Source organism: Chrysochloris asiatica, unplaced genomic scaffold (genome assembly GCF_000296735.1).
Source record: "Chrysochloris asiatica unplaced genomic scaffold, ChrAsi1.0 scaffold00118, whole genome shotgun sequence".
NCBI lineage: Eukaryota > Metazoa > Chordata > Mammalia > Afrosoricida > Chrysochloridae > Chrysochloris > Chrysochloris asiatica.
This window is the reverse complement of record NW_006408636.1, coordinates 9,328,355-9,347,207: the sequence shown is the minus strand read 5'-3', so window position 1 is coordinate 9,347,207 and position 18,853 is coordinate 9,328,355. Positions and strand designations below refer to the sequence as shown.

The following is an 18,853-nucleotide window of genomic DNA, read 5'->3' as shown; positions in this document are numbered from 1 at the left end:
TATTGAAAGCAATGTCATAAAATCAAATAAAATTAAACAGGTTTTACTTTACTTTTTCCTCACAAGAAACATAAAAATTATGGAGGAGTACTTAACAGGAAATTTTTTTTAAAGTAACACAATTTTTCCTTTTAAGAGTCCTTGGGTAGTTATGACAGAATAAGTTCCACTTTTTGTTTGTTTCTTTGAAGAGGGATTTTGGTCCAAAGTTTTGTTTGTTTTTAGTATCTGCTTCTGTCTCCCCCTCTATCAGATCAGCTTCCTTCATGGTGCTCCGTGGCTTGAACTGCTGTAGGAATCATGTGGAGGTGGGTAGCCCCTTTCCATAGAAGGGGGAGGCCTTCTTTCTTGTCTGATAACTCGATGACGACCACTTGAGTAGAGATCACTTCAGCAGCTTGAGTAACTGTCATGACTTCCACCATATCTGTCTCGTGAACTGCTATAATCATCATAGCTACTGCTTCCACCATAAGATGGTGGGGCCCTCGTGTAGGTGGAACACTGCGTGAGTTACCATAGCTCTCATAGTAATCTCTGTAGGAACCTCCACTTGGATGGTCTGAATAGTCACTATCACAACCATAGCCATTTCTATCACTATAGTCTCTGGATGGATGGACATCACCTGAACTGGAATGACCATAATCACAATATGTATAATCTCTTGGTGGTGGTGCATAATCTCTTATATCACGAGAACTTGGGTAATCTCTGCTTGGAAAGCTGTCTTTAGTGGAATAGCCATCATCTCTTGGTGACAGGTACACATCTCTACGAGAGGGCAGGGGTTCCTTTCTTGGTGGTCCTCCATAACTATCTCTTCCACGTGATACAGGGGCTCTGCCACCCATTCCACTGCTACTGCAAACTGGTCTTAAAGGAGCTGATCTTTTAGGAGGAGGACCACCACTTCATGATGGTGGTCATCTTTTTACTGTAAATGAGCCCCTGGAAGAACTCATGTTAAAATTCATGGAATAGCCACCATCATCCATGTGTCCCCCACGTGAAGGGGGTCCCCTAGTTCCTCCACTGCCTCCTCTTCCACCTCTAAGGCCTCTTGGTGGGCCTCTGTTTCTTGGAGGTGGTGGGGGTCCACGCCTGCCCCTTTCAAATGTTGGTTTAGTGGATTGTTCCACCTTGATAGCTTTCCCATCCAAAGACTTTCCATTCATATCTCTGGCTGCATCTTTGGCATCTGCTGGGCTTTCAAAGGTGACAAAAGCAAACCCTCCAAAATTTGTTGGTTTCATGGTCTTTCATCAAGAGTACTTCGACAATCCATCCATATTTGCCAAATACTGCTTCCAGGGCTTTCTCATTAGTTTCTGTATTGAGCCCTCCAACGAAGAGTAGTATCCAATCTGTCTGGGTGGGGCTGATGAAAGGAGATGGGGATAGGTCTCTTGTGATACAGTAGTGAATAATTGTTATCAGGACTGATTATGAGGGTTGGAAATGTAAAGGTGGACGTTTTGTAGCAAAAGGAGGGGAGTGATTGACTTTGCAGTCCAGAAGCAGAGGTCCCTAGACAATTAAGGGAAAAGAGTGGAGTGTGGGACCCTACCCAGAGAAACAGTGATGCCAGAGATGGAGGCAGAATCGATGACGTGGAGAGATGGAGCGGCTGGGGACTCTAGACCCACAGAGGGAGAGGGGCTGTGTGCTGACGACAGGGGGCCGACTTGCAAGGACAGGGTATACCCTTTGGTTGGTTGATGATGCATGAAGGGGATTGTAGCCATGGCAATAAAATGATATATGATAGGGTGAATGTAAAGCTAATGTTCTCCCATGTAAACTATCACATAATTCACAATAAAACTTAAAAAAAAAAAAATGAAGAAGCCATGGTACTGAAGGAAGAAGTCTAAGCTTCACTGAAAGTGTTGGCAAAAAACAAGGCTGCAGGAATTGATGGAATACAATTTGAAATCTTGAAACAAACTGATGAGGCATATTTGTGCCCACTACAAAGAGAGGTGACCTAACAGAATGCAGAAATCATCGAACAATATCATTAATATCACATGCAAGTAAAATTTTGCTGAAGATAATTTTAAAATGGCAGCAACAATACATCGACAAAGAACTGACAGAAACTCAAGCCAAATTCAGAAGAGAACGTGAAACTAGGGCTATCATGGCTGACATCAGAGTCTTGACTGAAATCAGAGAATACCAGAAAGTTGTTTACTTGTGGTTCATTGAGTAAGCAAAAAAGTTTCAACTGTGAAATTCATGACAAGTTATGGATAACGTTACGAAGAATGGTTATTTCAGAACACTTGATTGTGCTTGTGAGGAATCTGTACACAGACCAAAAGGCAGTCATTCAAACAGAACAAGGGGAACATGAATGGTTTAAAATCAGGAAAAGTGTGTGCTAGGGTTGTACTCTTTCACCATACTTACTCAATCTGTATGCCGAGCAAATAATATGAGCAACTGTATTCTATGAAGAAAAACTTGGCATCAGAGGAACACTCATTAAGAACCTGTGATGTTCCGATGATAGGACCTTGATTGCTGAAAGTGAAGAGGACTTAAAATACTTACCAATGAATATCAAAGACTACAACCTTCTGTTTGGATTGCACCTCAAAACAAAAGTTCCCACAACTAGACCAATAAATAACATCCTGATAAGTTGAGAAAAGATTGAAGTTGCCAAAGACTTCATTTTGCTTGGATCCACATCAACACTCGTAGAAGTAGCAGTCAAGAAATCAAAAGATATATTATATTAGGTAAATCTGCTGCACAAGACCTCTTTATGGTGTTCTAGAGCAAAGATAGTTTGAGTTCTAAAATATGTCTGACCCAAGCCATGATATTTGCAGTAGCCTCATATGCATGTGAAAGTTGGACAACGAATAAAGAATACCTCAGAAGAATTGATGCATTTGAGGTATGGTGTTGGAGAAGATTATTGAAAGTACCGTGGACTGCCAGAATAACAAACAAATCCCTCTTGCTCCTTAGGAGCCAGGATGGTGAGACTTCAGCTCTCATTCTATGGACTTGTTATCAGGAGGGACATTTCCCTGGAGAAGGACATCAGTAAAAAAAAAAAAAAAAGGGAAGACCCCCAAAATGATGGATTGGCACGGTGGCAGAAACAATGGGCTGAAGTGTAACAATTGTGAGCATGGCACGGGACTGGGCAGTTCCGTTGTGCATGTGTCGCTATGAGTTGGAACTGACTTGACAGCATCTAACAATAGTGTTAGGCACTATTCAAAACACTGCAGTTATAGTGATTTTAAAAACCAAAATTATATCACTTTGGAAAAGTCTAGTTTAGTGGAGCAATCAATCAACAAATAAGCCAGGAAATTGTTAAAAATGTGTGTCATGAAGAATATAAAATAGCTAAATGTCTAGAAAGGGATTTGGAGTAGAAGAGAGAGTACTGTAGCTCCTTTAGAGTAGGTAATCAGAGAAACCAGGCAATTCACTAGGTTATTTACCTAAATTAATTTTATGAAATCCTTTTGACAACAATATGATTCTTGTCATATGAGGTTATGTATAACTTCCACTTTGGAGATGAGGGAACAGAAGCTCAGAGAAGTGAAATGATGTACCCAAATCATACAGTTTTTAAGTGGCCAGTGGGATTGAGATCCAGGCCTGGCTGACACCAAACAAAGCCCTTTTACTACTACTGTGCTACTTACTTAGTAAGTTATGGAGTTACTTACTTCCTTAGTCAGTTTGACTCACATGGAGATATTGTGGGGCCCACTTTGGACTTTCTATACCTGTCCAGTGCTTCCCAGTGGAGTCAATTATTCCAAGGATAAAAAGGCAGGGGCAGGAGATCAGATGGCAAAAGACACTTCAACTTAGAGACCTGTTCTGCATAATTGTTTCAACTTATTTCTATATTTAGAAGGTAGGCACAGAGTACTGAAACCTCTTGCTTCCTCCCTTGGGTCTTCTCACCTCTTCTTTCTGTCCTGCCCCATCACCTGAAGCCCACAGGGTCCAAATAAAGGGACTTTTTATGCTTTCATTACTCTGAGCTGCATCTCTGACTCCTGGGGGGTGGGTGGAACTGGGGCAAAGTTACCAGTTAAGCAGTGGAAACTTAGGGCAGTTTGCAACAGCGTGTGGCACCATTTGGCTAGAACACAGGATGCACAAAGCAGAGTAAAAAAACAAGCTGGACAGGTGTGCTGTGGCCAGATCATGGAAGGTCTTGAAGTGCAGGCCAGGAGAATGGCCTCCAGCCTCTAGGTTGGTGTTTGCCAAAGGGTGTCCCAAAGAGAACTTGTGTTTTGAAATAACAGCCGTAACAGGAATGAGTGTTATGTGAGAAAATAAAGGTTTCTTCTCAGAGAAGCTGGAGGTCAATGTAATTAAACAGACTTTTTTTATGCTAATGTCCTCTGATTCTCAAACTAGTCTCCTTGCATCTACTTGCCCCAAAACTGTCTCCCCAGTTCCAGACCCTTTCCCTACTCCCACCACTCCCATCCTCTGCTTCCGACATATGCAAACACTTCTCTAGCTATACGAGAAGTAGTTTGTAAATATTCTGGGTAGTTATGTGAAAGACTATTGTTGCTGTTGTTATGTGCCATTGAATCGGTTCTGATCCATAATGATCCTATATAGGGTTTCTGAGAAGCAGCTGGTGAGTTTGAACCTCCAACCTTGGGGTTCAAACCAACCCTGTGGTCAAGTGCTTATCCTATAGTGCCACATCAGGACTCCGAAAGACCATTATTTACTAGCAAATATGCTAAAACTTCATCTGAGTTTCACAAAGGGTTTGTTCTAAGCCCTCCTCCCCAATATCTTGAATTGTTAAAAATATTATTTGCATTTGTTTTTACTAGGACAGGCCCAGCGTTCAGCTTTACCACATCTTGGTTACCTGTAGTTCCTGAGTCCTAAACCTGTACCTTACTTCTGTCCTGGCACCCCACTGTGAAATGCCTGAGGAACCCCCTTGTTTCAGAAAGGATTGGCCTTAGTTTTGCCCTGACTCCTGTCAGGAACCTTTGCGGTGATTTACATAACGAACAGCAGCACCTCAATATCAGGCACAGCCTAAGATTAGCATCAGACATCTTCTGCTCCTTCTAAGTCCACACAAGGGCCTTTTCAAATTCTGTTGGAAGCAGGCAAGGTACACCTAAGATAAAATATATACTGGTCTCATATTCACAGAAATAGTAGAGTAAAGTGGTTTAAGAGTGTGGACTTTGGAGCTAGATTGCCTACTTGAAAACCCTAGCTCTGTCACTAATTAGTTGTTCGACCTTGAACAAATTACTTCAGCTCTTTAGTTCTGATATCTCATCTTTAAAATAGGAATTAAAAACAGAACCTGTCTCAAAGGCTATGTATATGGAAGAGTGTTTCAAACAGCACCTGATACTTAGTAAATGATAGAAACATGTTAATGATTAATACAACTGTTGTTGTTGTCCATCTATCAGTTCATCTCCAGCCATTTTGGCTTAGTCAGCAACTGATCTGATAGTCTATCAGTGAGCCACTTGTGGGTACCAAAGAGGAAAACATGTCTCTTCAAGCTTCTTTTAAGTCTAGAGAGAAGGCCAAGCTTTTGGACCCAGGTCTGCCCTTAACAGTCTTATGTCTGTAAGGGACTTCCCTCCCACTCCATTACCCATAGGAAGTTGGACACTGGATTCAAACTGTGTTCAGACCCAAAGGAATTAGGTCCTTGACCAATTCAACAATTCAGACTAGGCCAAGGGTTAGGATTTCCAGTTTCATGTGTATAGTAGCACCTCAGTGCAAATGTTAACTACCACAGTACTCCCAGTCCTGGTGGGCCCTCAACAGTCACAGTGTTGATGGGAGTTAACAACTCATAGATCGCCCTAATTATGAGTACCTTTATGTTGTTGTTAAGATCCATTGATTTGGTTCCAACCCATAGCAACCCTGTATAGGGTTTCTGAAGAGCAGTTGGTGGGTTTGGACCATCAACCTTGAGGTTAGCAGTCTACATCAACCTTGAGGTTAGCAGTCCTACAGCGTCACACAGGCCTCCAGTATATTGACTCTTGATACAGAGGGGGAAACAGACACACAGAGAGGGGAAATCACCTGTCCTATGTCACACAATTAATAAGTGACACGGCCAGAAATCCAATCCAGATAACCTACTTCAGTACCCATGTATTTAACTACTCTGCTATACTGTCTCACATAGGGTCAACTTGTTGTTGTTAAGTTCTGTCAAGTCAATTCTAATTCAGAGCAATCCTGGCTGGGGTTTCCAAGGAGCGACTGATGGGTTTGAACCACCGACCTTGTGGTTCAAACTGACCTTGAGGTCTGGAGCATTATCCTGCAGTGCCACACCAGGACTCTAGAGTCAACTTCATTCTGGCTAAACTAGCCTAGATGACTGTGCCTGTGCAAATAATGTGCTGCCTGTCATTGTTATTGTTAAGTGCCTTCAAGTTGGTTCCGACTCACAGTGACCCGGTTTGCGGGAGCAGAAAGCCTCATCTTTCTCCCGCAGAGCAGCTGGTGGGCTCAAACCTTGAACCTTATGGCTCTCAGTCCAGTTCTTACCATATGGAGCCACCATGCTCCCAATGTGCTGCCTAGTTGCAGAAATATGTGCTCACCTCTAATAGGAGACAAGGCTTAGTCCTGCCACCAAGGCCAAACCTACCTGTTGGGATTTTAGGAAATTGTTTTTGGCCAGTTCTGGAATTTTTCAGAAGGTCAGAGATGGCAGGTAGAATCCAGACTAGAGGGTCTTTCTTCTTCAGGAGAATCCAGCAGTGGCCAAGAATTGCATCCCACCCCAACCTAATCGACCTGATCCTCAGAAGGTTGGTTTGGCTGGAGTTTTAAAGCACCCTCTTGGGACTCTACACAAGGTCTCTTATAGTGGGAAAAGGGGGAAAGCTCAGGAGTCCAGAAACAAAAAGTGAGGTTAGCTGGGAAGAGAGTTGAGGATTGAACTGAGGAGGAGGGAACAGTGCTTTCCTGGGATGAGGCCAACGCCCCAGCCAGGGAGCATTTGTCCTGAGGTAGCCTTGGCCCTAGTTTGTTCTTACAAGTTTTCTAAGCTGATCCTAGGAATAGCTTCTGCTATCAAACCCTTTCTGCATGAGAGATATTCTTTTTGGCAACTTTTATTTTTTTGTATAGTTTTGAACTTGCAGAAAAGTTGCAAGAATAAAACAAAGAACTCCTTTATACTCTCTCCCATATTGCCAATTGCCAACATTTTGCCCTATTTTCTTTGTGCATCCTCTCCTGCTGCATATTTGTTTTTTAAATCATTTCAATGTTGTAGACATGATGGCTCTTTGCTTCTAAATACTTCAGTGTGTGGTATTGTTGTTGATAGGGGCCATCAATCGGTACTGACTCATGGAGACCTTATGCTCAACAGAACGAAATATTGCCTGGTCCTGGGCCAACCTCACAATCGTTGCTACATTTGAGCCCATTGATGGATGCTGCCACTGTACCAATCCATCTCGCTGGGGGGTCTTCCTCTTTTTCTCTGACTTTCCACCTTACCAAACGTAATATCCTTCTCCAGTGTCTGGTCCCTCCTGACAATATGTCCTAAATATGAGAGATGAAGTACTTCAGTGTGTATTTCCTACAAATAAGAACATTCTCTTACATTATCAAAATTAGCAACTAACAGGGATATAATAACATGTAGATATGGCCTGTTCCACAAGCCATATTCAAATTTTACCAATTATGTCAATTTTTTAGCTGAGTTTTATTTTAAATTTTAATGACTATTTAATTAAACACTACAAATAACATTACAATTCTTAACCCCAATCCCTTGAAACTTCAAAGGTAATGGAGAAGAATCTGGGCTCTTTGTCACTTACTAGCTGTGTGACTTTGAGCAAGTTTCTTTGAACTTTCTGTTTCTGTCATCTGCAAAATGAGGATGATAATAATAGCAATGATCTCATAGTTACTACATCATTTTATTAATTAATACAAGTAAGGCACTTAAAACATGTACAGAGCACATACTTAAGTAATCAAAAAGTGTCAGCAGATCTTATTTCCCTGTGTGGCCTCACCCTGAAGGACAACCCAAAGGAATGCAAGAATGATTTCATTCCAAAGGGTGGCCCTGCAGAGCAACACAGGAAGACCTCCAATGTGGAAATCACTGGACAATCTCTTTGATATCCCATGCGAGAAAAGTTTTTCTAAAGGTAAATACATTGACAGAGAACTTCCAGAGGTTCAAGCCGGATTCAGAAGAGGCTGTGGAACAAGCGATATCATTGCTGATGTCCAGTGGATCTTGACTGAAAGCAGAGAATATCAGAAAGATGTTTACCTGTGCTTTATTGACTACACAAAGGCTTTCGATTGTGTGGATCATGACAAGTTATGGACAACATTGCGAAGTATAAGTATTCAGGAACACTTAATTGTGCTCATGAGGAATCTGTACCTGGACCAAGAGGCAGTTGTTCGAACAGAACATGGGATCACTGGATGGTTTAAAATTAAGAAAGGTGTGCAACAAGGTTGTATTCTTTCACCATACTTATTCAACCTATATGCTGAGCAAATAATCCGATAAGCCGGGTTCTATGAAGAAAAACGTGGCATCAGGATCTACGATATGCAGATGATACAACCTTGCTTGCTAAAAGTGAAGAGGACTTAAAACATTTACTGATGAAGATCAAAGAGCACAGCCTTCAGTATGGATTACATCTCAATGTAAAGAAAACAAAAATCCTCACCACTGGACCAATAAACAATATTCTTATCAATGGAGAAAAGATTGAAGTTGTCAAGGACTTCATTCTTCTTGGATCAACTATCAACACTCATGGAAGCAGCAGTCAAGAAATCAAACGATGTATTACATTAGGCAAATCTGCTGCACAAGACCTTTTTAAAGTGTTAAAGAGCAAAGATATCAGCTTGAGGACTACGGTGCGCCTGACCCAAGCCATGGTATTTTCAATAACCACATATGCATGCGAAAGCGGGACAGTGAATAAGGAAGACCGTAGAAGAATTGATGCATTTGAGTTATGGTGTTGGAGGAGAATATTGAAAGTGCCATGGGCTGCTAAAAGAACCAATAGATCCATTTTGGAAGAAGTGCAGCCAGAGTGCTCCTTAGAGGCTAACATGGCCAAACTGCATCTATCATACTTCGGACATATTGTCAGGAGGGACCAGTCACTGGAGAAGAATATCATGTTTGCAAAGATGGAAGGTGAGAGAAAAAGAAGACCCCAAAGAGATGGATTGGCCAGGTGGTTGCATCGATGGGCTCAAGCGTGGCAACAGTAGTGAGGTTGGCTCAGGATCGGGCAGTGTTTCGGTCTGCTGTGCATACGGTCACTATGAGTCGGTGCCAACTCGATGGCACCTAACAACAACAACATAGTCGGATTTCTATGAAGCAGCCATGTTGCTACCTCAAGAGTATGACTGGCCTACGCTGAAATAGAGTCAAGTAGAGGGCAGCATGGGGCCAGATGGGGAGGTAGTGAATTTTCAGGAGCTTGGCTGGGCTGGGGTGGTAGCTTCTGGAAGCACCACAGACTCAGTTGCAGACATTGTAAAAGAGATCTTGTACTCAGCAGATTTTTGCTTGGTCTTCTGGGCCCCTCATCCCAGAGATCTCGACATTTCTTCTTCCTCATAGGCAGGAAGGAGCAAGGCAAAAAGAGTGAGGATGAAGTGAAGTTTACTAAACTCCCTCTATAGCACAGGCCCAACCAGATTAACATTTGTCTTCACCACAGCCACAAGACACCGTTGGTGGGGCAGCAGGTGTATGTTTGGTTGTTTGGTAGGGAACAGAGGTTTCCAGCCCAAGTAATTAGTATGTTGTTGTTGTTGTTGTCAACATACAGTGGAGGCTGGAGGTCGCGTACCCTTGAGTCTGCCGGCCAGGCTAGGAGACCTCGACCCACATCCTGGGCAAGACAGAGCGGCTGGAATAAATAGGGGTCGTAGAAACGCCGCAGAAACACTCCGCAGGACTTCCTTGAAGATGGCGGATCGGGTGGATGTGTAGTGAGGAGCTCAGTCAACAACAACACGGAATACCGGGTCAGGAGGACTCATGAGTTGGTGTTGGAACTCTGTAACAAATATAAAGGTATGTTTGGAGGTTCGGAGGGTTTATAGCTGGGCAATTTGCAGGAGAATCCAGAAATTCATTATTTTCTGGATCAAGACACTCAGCTGTTCCAGGAGCCGCCATCTTGAGAAAGCTTATCTTGATTGTACCAGGATTGATAGGATTAGGAGAGAACATCTTGATTGTATCTTGATTATATTTTATATATATCTTGATCATATCAGGATTGATAGGATTATACCAGGATTGATAGGATTAGGAGAGAACATCTTGACTGTATCTTGATTATATCTTATATGTATCTTGATTATATCAGGATTGTATCAAGATTGACATCGAAATTTAAAGAGACAGTATAGACATAAAACCAAACAGCCACCACTCGTCTGTCTGTCGTGCTGTGGTGGTCTGAGTTGCTGTGATTCTGAGGGCTATGCCACCGGTGTTTTAAATAACCAGCAGGGTCACCCATGGTGGAAAGGTTTCAGATGAGCTACAAAACAAAGACAGACTAGGAAGAAAGAGTGACAAACTACTTCCGAATCGCTAGTCACTGAAAACTCTATGCATAGCAGAGAAACATTGTCATATATAAGTAATTAGTATAGCACATTAAAAGACAGCCTAGATAGGAAGCTTTTTTTTTTTTTTTTTTTTTTTTTTTTGCTTTTAACTTTTTATTGTGCATTCGGTGAAGGTTTACAGAGCAGATCAGTTTTCCATTCAACAATTCATGCACATTTTATTCATCTCATTGATTGTAATCCCCACAATGTAACATCACTTATTTCACTTCCTCCCTCTGTGTCTTGGATAGGAATCTTGCCATAAATTCTATTAGCTGACTAGCCTTGGACAGGTCACTTCATTCATCTCTCTCAATCTCCATTTCCATTCTACAAAGTGGGTACAGTCATTTCAGCTTCACCAATTGGCTGAAAAAATTAGAAGACATCATGTGTATGAAAATAAGGGCTTGCTGAATGGAAACTTTTTTAACTTAACAGTTCCCAAGCACTGTTTAGAACAGAAAGACAGGAAAATCACAATCTAAGCATTTGTGTTTAGTTGGAATCTTGGTTTCTGAGCTATTCTCCAGTCCCCTCTACCCTCCTGCCCTCACAAGTGGCTTCTGTTCCAAGCAGACTGACAAGCTCTTCACTTCCTTGCCTTGACACCTGTTCCCACTCCCCACCCCTCAACTGCCTTGTCTCCCCTTTGCCACCTGGCAAACTGCAGCACCATCTTTGAAAACCCAGTTCAAACTTCTCTTTGAGGCTGTCCTTGGTTGCAGAGAGTGAGCGCTACTGCAGCTTAGAGAACTCACTCTCATGTACTGGAATGTCTTCCCAATCCTTAGATCCTAAGCCCTGGCTCCAGCACTTAGAAGGCATTGCCCCCCTACTAGGACCTCAGAGCTGAAGGAAGAGGGGCAAAGGGGGGCTTTCCCAGCCCCTGGGCCTCCCTGTAGCTTAAGTTCTATTTTCCTTGTGAACTTTAGGGCCAGCAGAAGGAAGCCCGGTCTGGGACAGAGCTTCGGCCCTTCCTGGAACTAGAACTCTCCCTAATTTCATGGGTAACTGGACCTTTGACATGCTTAAGTCTGCTTTCCAAATGGACTGGGGCTGGGGCAGAGTCCATGGATTTTTGGAGCAGAGCTCCAGGGGGGACTTTCTGAGAAGCTATCTCTTGAGAGAGGCTGTGAAGAAATAGACACTGAGGAGGAGGAAATGGCCCCTTCCCCAGCCAGCCTGGTAGGGGCCCTCCTTCCTGTGAGGGACTGAGCCCAGGGCTCAGACCTTCAAGCCTCCCTCCTATCTCCCCAAACCACAGACCAGAGGTGTGAAAGAAAGAAAGAAAGAAACTGGGGGAGGGGTGGTAAAGAAGAGCCAGGTGCACATTTCACACCTTGACCACAGGTGGGGCCCGGAGCAACCTCACTCTGACTAACTTCCTCCTCAAGCTTCCCTGCTGGCTGCTCTGGAGGGCAGAGCAAGAGAGAGCATCTGCCAGATACCTGGCTAGGTGGGCCTTCCCAAGGGCTTTGACCCAACCTGGGGGCTGCTTTGGACTGGACAGAGTCAAATTAGAGGGCCAGATAAGGGTGTTGCTCAGCCCCACAATACAGGAATCTTCCAAGGCATCTCAGTTGTGAAGCCTATTGCAGATCTGCCATGCTGAGGCCTGAGAGGCCTGGGAGGGTTTAGTTTGGAAAGTTTCTAGAGGGGGAGGAAACTGCTGCTCTGTGCCAGATACTTTATACATGCTTCCACTTGCAGTCCACAGAGCAACTCTATCAAATGATTACTATTCTCATGGCTATTTTTCAGACGAGGAAAGTGAGATAGAAAAAGAGGGGAAATGATTTGTACAAGGTCACACAGCTAGGCAGTCAGAGGATTAACTAGGACTGGTCAAACCCTCCCAGCTAACCCAAAGGGCAGTTTTTCTGAAAGACCAGCCCTCCTGCTGAGCCCACATCTGCAAACTCCACAAGTCATCACACTCTATCTTAGGTGTGTGACTGTCATTAGAAGATCCCAGTGGCTTTATGTTTGCAGACAATATCCTGCTTACTCAGCATTCTCAACTGTGCTCCTACTAAGTAATTATCTCTATTCATCTTGTAAGAACGCTGCTTATAAAACCAGCTTAAAAGAGTATGGCATTTGGGTAGATGTTTTGTAGCAAAGGAGGGGAGTGATTGACTTTGCAATCTAGGAGCGGAGGTCCCTGGGACCATCAAGGGAGAAGAGTGGAGAACGGGACCCTACCCAGAGAAGCAGTGAAGCCAGAGATGGAGGCAGAGAAGATGACCTGGAGAGATGGAGCAGTTGGGGACTTTAGACACAGAGAGGGAGAGGGAGAGGGAGAGGGACTGGGTGCTGGCGGCTTGGAGGCAGGCTTACAGAATGTGCCCTTTGGTTGTTTAAATTGTTATATATTCCTGAGTGTTTCTGTGTACATCCACACATACACCCCCAAAAAAAATAGGGAATGGAAGCAAATACTGTTGAATGATGATGCACGGATAGAGGAGAGTGTAATCATTGCAATGAAATGATGGTATAAAGCCGATGTTCTCCCATGTAAACTATCACTCAGGTCACAATAAAAACTTATATAAAAAAAGAGTATGGCATTTGTCCAAGGTCACACAGCTCAAACAAGACGGCATCAGAGCTGGAGTCCAGACAAGTTCAGTGTTCTTCCCGCTGCACATCATAATGACAATGAGAACAGTCCATGCCCACAGTCCACTTAGAAAGTTCCCTGCACCTTTCCAAAGCCCTTGTCCTGACCTTCTCTCATTTATTATATCCATGTAACAAAAAAAAAAGGGGGGGAGGGAGGGAAGCACAAGAAGGAGACCATGGGGAAAAAGTTCATGGAAAATGGAATTAAAAGATAGTGGAAATTTTTCCATGCACTCTTTGAAGCCTCCTCTTATTTCATGTGGAAGTGTAGTGGCTCTGTACAATAAACACTGGACTGCAAACCACCAGGTCAGTGGTTTGAGCCTACCAGCTGCTCCAAGGAAGAAAGATGAAGCTTTCTGCTCCCACAAAGATTTACAGCCTCAGAAACACTATACCGGGTATCTATGAGTCAGAACCAACTCAACGGCACTTAAAAAACAACATATTTAATGAGTTGTTCTTGTTGCCATCAAGTTGGCCCCCAATTCATAGTGACTTTTTGTGTTACAGTTCTTGTGCTTCATAGGGTTTCCTTGGTGGTAATCTGTAGGAAAGCAGATCACCACTCCTTTCTTCCTGACTCTCTGGGTAGGTTTGACCCACCCACTTTTATGTTATCAGCTGATAGCAAACCACTTGTACCACACCTGGATCTAGTACAATTTTAACATATATTTGGAGGACCCTCATTGGGTTGCCAACTTCTGCCAATACAAGATATTTTTTAAAACTACCATCTATTTTTACCATTATTTCATAAAGAAAAGGTTGTTTTAATACCAAAAAAAAAAAAAGAATATAATTGCAGAATACAAGACCATTCTTTAAGCTGAACAAATTTAGCTTGTTGTTGTCCTGGTTTTTCTCATTTGTAGAAGCCCAGTGAAATCAAACCTTTTCACAGACCAGATGGACTCCCGGTGTGGCACTACAGAATAAGCATTGGACTGAGAACTACCAGGTCGGCAGTTCAAATCCATCAGCTGCTCCTCGGAAACCCTATACAGGGTCACTATGAGTCAGAACCAACTCGACAGCACATAACAACAACAACAACACAGACCAGTATTGGTAAACCATGAGCCAGGCTTCCCTCCTTCTTCATCCCCACAGGCCATAGGCATTTGCCTTGTCCTACCTATCCTAATTGGTATGGTTCTTCTCCACTTGCACTGCTCCTTTTGTCTTCCAGGCCCTCAGTTCCCTCTGGCCTGGACCCTGCAGGTGATAAACTGTTTCAGAACAAGGATGGCCATATCTTCTGTCCACAGCCTATGGAAGGAGGGGGAAGGTCTCGGTGTCTCATAAGCTTACATCTTGTCAATTAGTTAGAACTGAGTTCCAGAATGAGTCTAGTCTAGCAGCAAACTGAACCTCAAAGCCATGGGTTAACATTTACCCTCCCCTCTCTTTTCAACTGGGGACAGTGGAAAAGATAGTAAAGGTGGAAACTGCTTGAGAGAGTAACCATTACAACACTCGGTCATAACTGTTATTACTATGATGGAAAGATACTGTTTTATAGCTTTTCCTGAAAATTCTGAGGTCTCTATGGACTTCTGCCCCATTCCATTCCCTTTCTTGCTAAAGAAGCGACTGCTCTCCTGAAATATACAGTGTCTCTAGTCCTTGTTTTCAAGCTATTCGGATGAATACGTTGCTTTTTGTGTAGAATTTACATAAGCAGTGTCAAACAATACACAGTAATCTGTAACTTCTCCCCCACTATCTACCATGCAGTCATTGACTTTTCAAGACATGTTAAGTGGCTATTGTTGTTCAGTGCCATCGAGTCTGTTCTGACTCATACTGACCCTGTTAGCAGTCCAGTGCTTATCCTACACGCACACCAGGACATTGCCATGTTAAATTACATAGTTTTAGTTGATTAGATTTTTTTTTAAACTTTTTATTGTGAATTGAGTGAAGGTTTACAGACAAGATCAGTTTTACATTCAACAAGCCACACATGTTGTTTCAGCTCAATGATTACAATTTCCTCCATGCAACAAGCTATCCCATTTTCTCTCTATGGTTTCTATTTCCATCCACAAATAGGACCCAACCCTTCTCAACTTTGTCCTTTTAATCTTGGATGACTGACCATTCCATGGTGAGCATACCTCACCAGTGTTGTTGTCACCCCTATATTGGGCAAGGCTGAGTTTGTTCCAGACCTGAATCGTGGTTAAGGGGCACAGTCTGGGGTTCTAGTGTCTTTCTGACCAGTAAGCCTATTCTTTTTTAATAAGTTGGTTTGCTTTTAACTGCAGGAATATAGTTTATCCATTAAAAAATTGAAGGCAGTATGACACATGGTAAAAGGAGAGTCAGAGAGCCATGGGTTGAGTCTTAGCACCTACCTTTACTTGCTGTATGTGGTGAAAGGCTTTTCCCTTTCTGGGTTTGTTTCATCAGCACCACAGGGGAATTTTGTAGTTGGAATGAGGCAGCGCCAGAGAGGACAGCTAAAATAGCACGGAGCACATAGCCAGATCTTAATTTGTAGTTTCCTTTCTTCTGTGGATTAGCTGGGAAGGCTGATGGGAAAGGTCTAGCTTTAATGTGATAATCTTTAAAATATTTGAATTGTTTTAAGGTTATTCTCGTCTACAGACTTAATCCATTTAGCAATCCAGTCTCTACAATCATGTAAAAATCTATTCAAAAAAAAAAAAAAAATCAATTCCCACCTAGAACCAAAAAAAAAACACCAATCAACCCAAAAAAACCACCAAACCCACTGCCACTGAGATGAGCACAAATTCCAATTTCTTGAAGCACTGACCAAACCAATAGAGAAACCAGTCTGGCCACTAGCAGAGAAAGGCTTCCCTTCTAGTCCCAGTTACTTGGCTTTCTCACCTCTCACCTACCCAACCACCCCTGCCCTTCCCTGGGGCCTAGACTTTCTGGTCTCAGGTCTATAGTCACCTCCTCCACAGCTGCTGTACTCAGCCAGGGTGTTGTTAAGTACCATGGAGTTGGTTCTGACTCATAGTGACCCTGCATAGGGTTTCTGAGGCTGCAAATCTTTATGGGAGCAGAAAGCCTCATCTTTCTCCCGAGGGTAGTGACAAGGAAAAGGATCTTTATGGACTTGGGTCTCAGTAGGTCTGGCGTAGATCGCCCCATGGAAGAGGCTGTTGTTGTGAATCATGTGAAACCCTCACTTCCTCTGTGAAGTGCAGGTTCCCGACCACAAGCACCCAAGTAGAGGGTCAGGCAGCTGCCAGAACACCAGCCCAGACATGGTCCCTGAGGTAAGTGCTGCTGCCTAGCCAGGACAGGCCACATCTCTGAGGGTGAGCCCATGGTACCAGGGAAACATCAAGGCTGATCCACAACCCAGGGCTTTCAAAGAGTTGTGTGAGTAAGCAGAAGGTGCAGGGGCCAGGGTAGAAGAAGCACTAGATGGAGAATTGGGAAGCCAGCTTGGCCACCGACTTGCCATATGACTATAGGCAAGTTTTACCCCTCTCTGGCTTTGTTACTTTAGCTGAAAACATGCAGGAGGTAGAGGCTCAGTCTTGATGACATTATAAGGCTCCCTTCAGCTCTGACTTTGAACTTTGACTTGTATGTGCTAGACTGAATTGGCATTGGGGAGGCCTGCAGCTCTGGTATAGGTGATAGAGTAAGGAACATTTTCCCAAGAGTTGCGTGGGGGAGTTCCCAGTGGGAAGCCTCGGTATGGGAGACAAGAAAGGACTGGGACAGAAAGCCCATTTTAGAGCTACAGTGATTTGTAGACAGCCTCCCATGTGGGGCAGGAAGTTGGGGTCCCCAGACAAGGACTGAAGAGGGGACTGCATGGAAGTACCTGGTGACTGAACTAGGCATGACCAGCGAGCAGTGAGGGAAGAGCAGAGAGAACTCTTGGCACAGGAGGATCCCTGGGCCAATGGATGGCTCAGAAAGACCAGAGAAAAGCTGCCTTTGAGAAGGGAAGTTGGCATCACAGAGCCCAGGTGGGGCAGATGGGGTTCAGATGGAAAAAAGGGGTGAAGTTACAGGTCTTACCTTACAGAGGAGATGCAACTCAAAAACTATTTAAGAGACTAGATAGTGAAGGAGTGATTGATTGCAAAGGCCCCTTACATAGTCTCTACCTCCCTCCCTCCATAGATGATCCAACACCAAGTGCTAGATGATTTTACCTTCCTGGAAAACTATAGCTCTTCCTATGACTACGAAGAAAATGAGACAGACTTCTGCTGTGCCTCCCCACCCTGCCCACAGGATTTTAGCCTGAACTTTGACCGGGCCTTCCTGCCAGCAGTCTATGGCCTCCTCTTTCTGCTGGGCCTTCTGGGCAATGGTGCAGTAGCAGCCATACTGCTTAGCCACCGGGCAGCTCTGAGCAGCACCGACACCTTCCTGCTTCACCTGGCCATGGCCGATGCACTGCTAGTGCTGACCCTCCCCCTTTGGGCAGTGGATGCTGCTGTTCAGTGGGTCTTCGGGTCTGGCCTCTGCAAAGTAGCAGGTGCCCTCTTCAACATCAACTTCTATGCAGGGGCCCTTCTGTTGGCCTGCATCAGCTTTGACCGCTACCTGAGCATAGTGCATGCCACCCAGATCTACCGCCGAGGCCCTCCAGCCCGTGTGACCCTCACCTGTATAGTGGTATGGGGCCTCTGTCTGCTCTTTGCCCTCCCAGAACTGATCTTCCTATCAGCACGCTATGACGAACGACTCAATGCTACCCACTGCCAGTACAATTTCCCCAAGATGGGCCGAACAGCTCTGCGAATGCTGCAGCTGGTTGCTGGTTTTCTGCTGCCCCTGCTGGTCATGGCCTACTGCTATGCCCGCATCATTGCTGTGCTTCTGGTCTCCAGGGGCCAGAGGCGGCTGCGAGCCATGAGGTTAGTGGTGGTGGTAGTGGTGGCCTTTACTCTCTGCTGGACCCCCTACCACCTGGTGGTACTGGTGGACACTCTCATGGACCTGGGGGCCTTAGCTCGCAACTGTGGGCGAGAAAGTCATATTGATGTGGCCAAGTCAGTCACCTCAGGCCTGGGCTATATGCACTGTTGTCTTAACCCGCTTCTGTATGCCTTTGTGGCTGTTAAGTTCCGGGAGCGTATGTGGATGCTGCTTATGCGCCTGGGTTGCGCAAATCAGAGAAGACAGCAGCGGCCACCTTCTTCATCTTACCGGGATTCATCCTGGTCAGAGATCACAGAGGCTTCCTATTCAGGTTTATGAGGCTGGAAGTGAGGGCTCCTCTTCTCACCCAACCAGCCTGACTTCACTCATATTGTCGTCTCCTCCCCTTCCTCTCTGCTAGGCTGTCTCTGGCTTTCCCCACAGCCTTGAGCCCTACAGCACTGCCAGATCTCCCAGGTAGCCAAATTTCTACTGCTGAGATGGTTGTCTCCCAGCACAGCTACCTTGGCTGCCTGGAGCCCCACACCTCCTGCTCAGTAGTAATTGTGGTTATGATTCCCAGCATCTCTGTATTTGCTCACTCTTGGTTTTGTGTCTAAGATCCTGCTTAAAGCTTTTCAATAAATAAGCTCATCAGGACCAGAGT

The 18,853-nt window shown here is 44.3% G+C and overlaps 1 protein-coding gene and 1 pseudogene across 1 annotated transcript; one reads left to right on the top strand and one right to left on the bottom strand.

The window, feature by feature from the left end:
- Positions 1-264: 264 nt before the first annotated feature.
- On the bottom strand, positions 265-6,586 carry LOC102825393 (annotated as a pseudogene).
- A 10,853-nt stretch (positions 6,587-17,439) lies between these two features.
- On the top strand, positions 17,440-18,525 carry CXCR3 (chemokine (C-X-C motif) receptor 3). Its single transcript, XM_006868557.1, has one exon. The coding sequence runs from the start codon at positions 17,440-17,442 to the stop codon at positions 18,523-18,525; it is 1,086 nt and encodes a 361-aa protein (XP_006868619.1).
- The last annotated feature ends 328 nt before the right edge of the window (positions 18,526-18,853 follow it).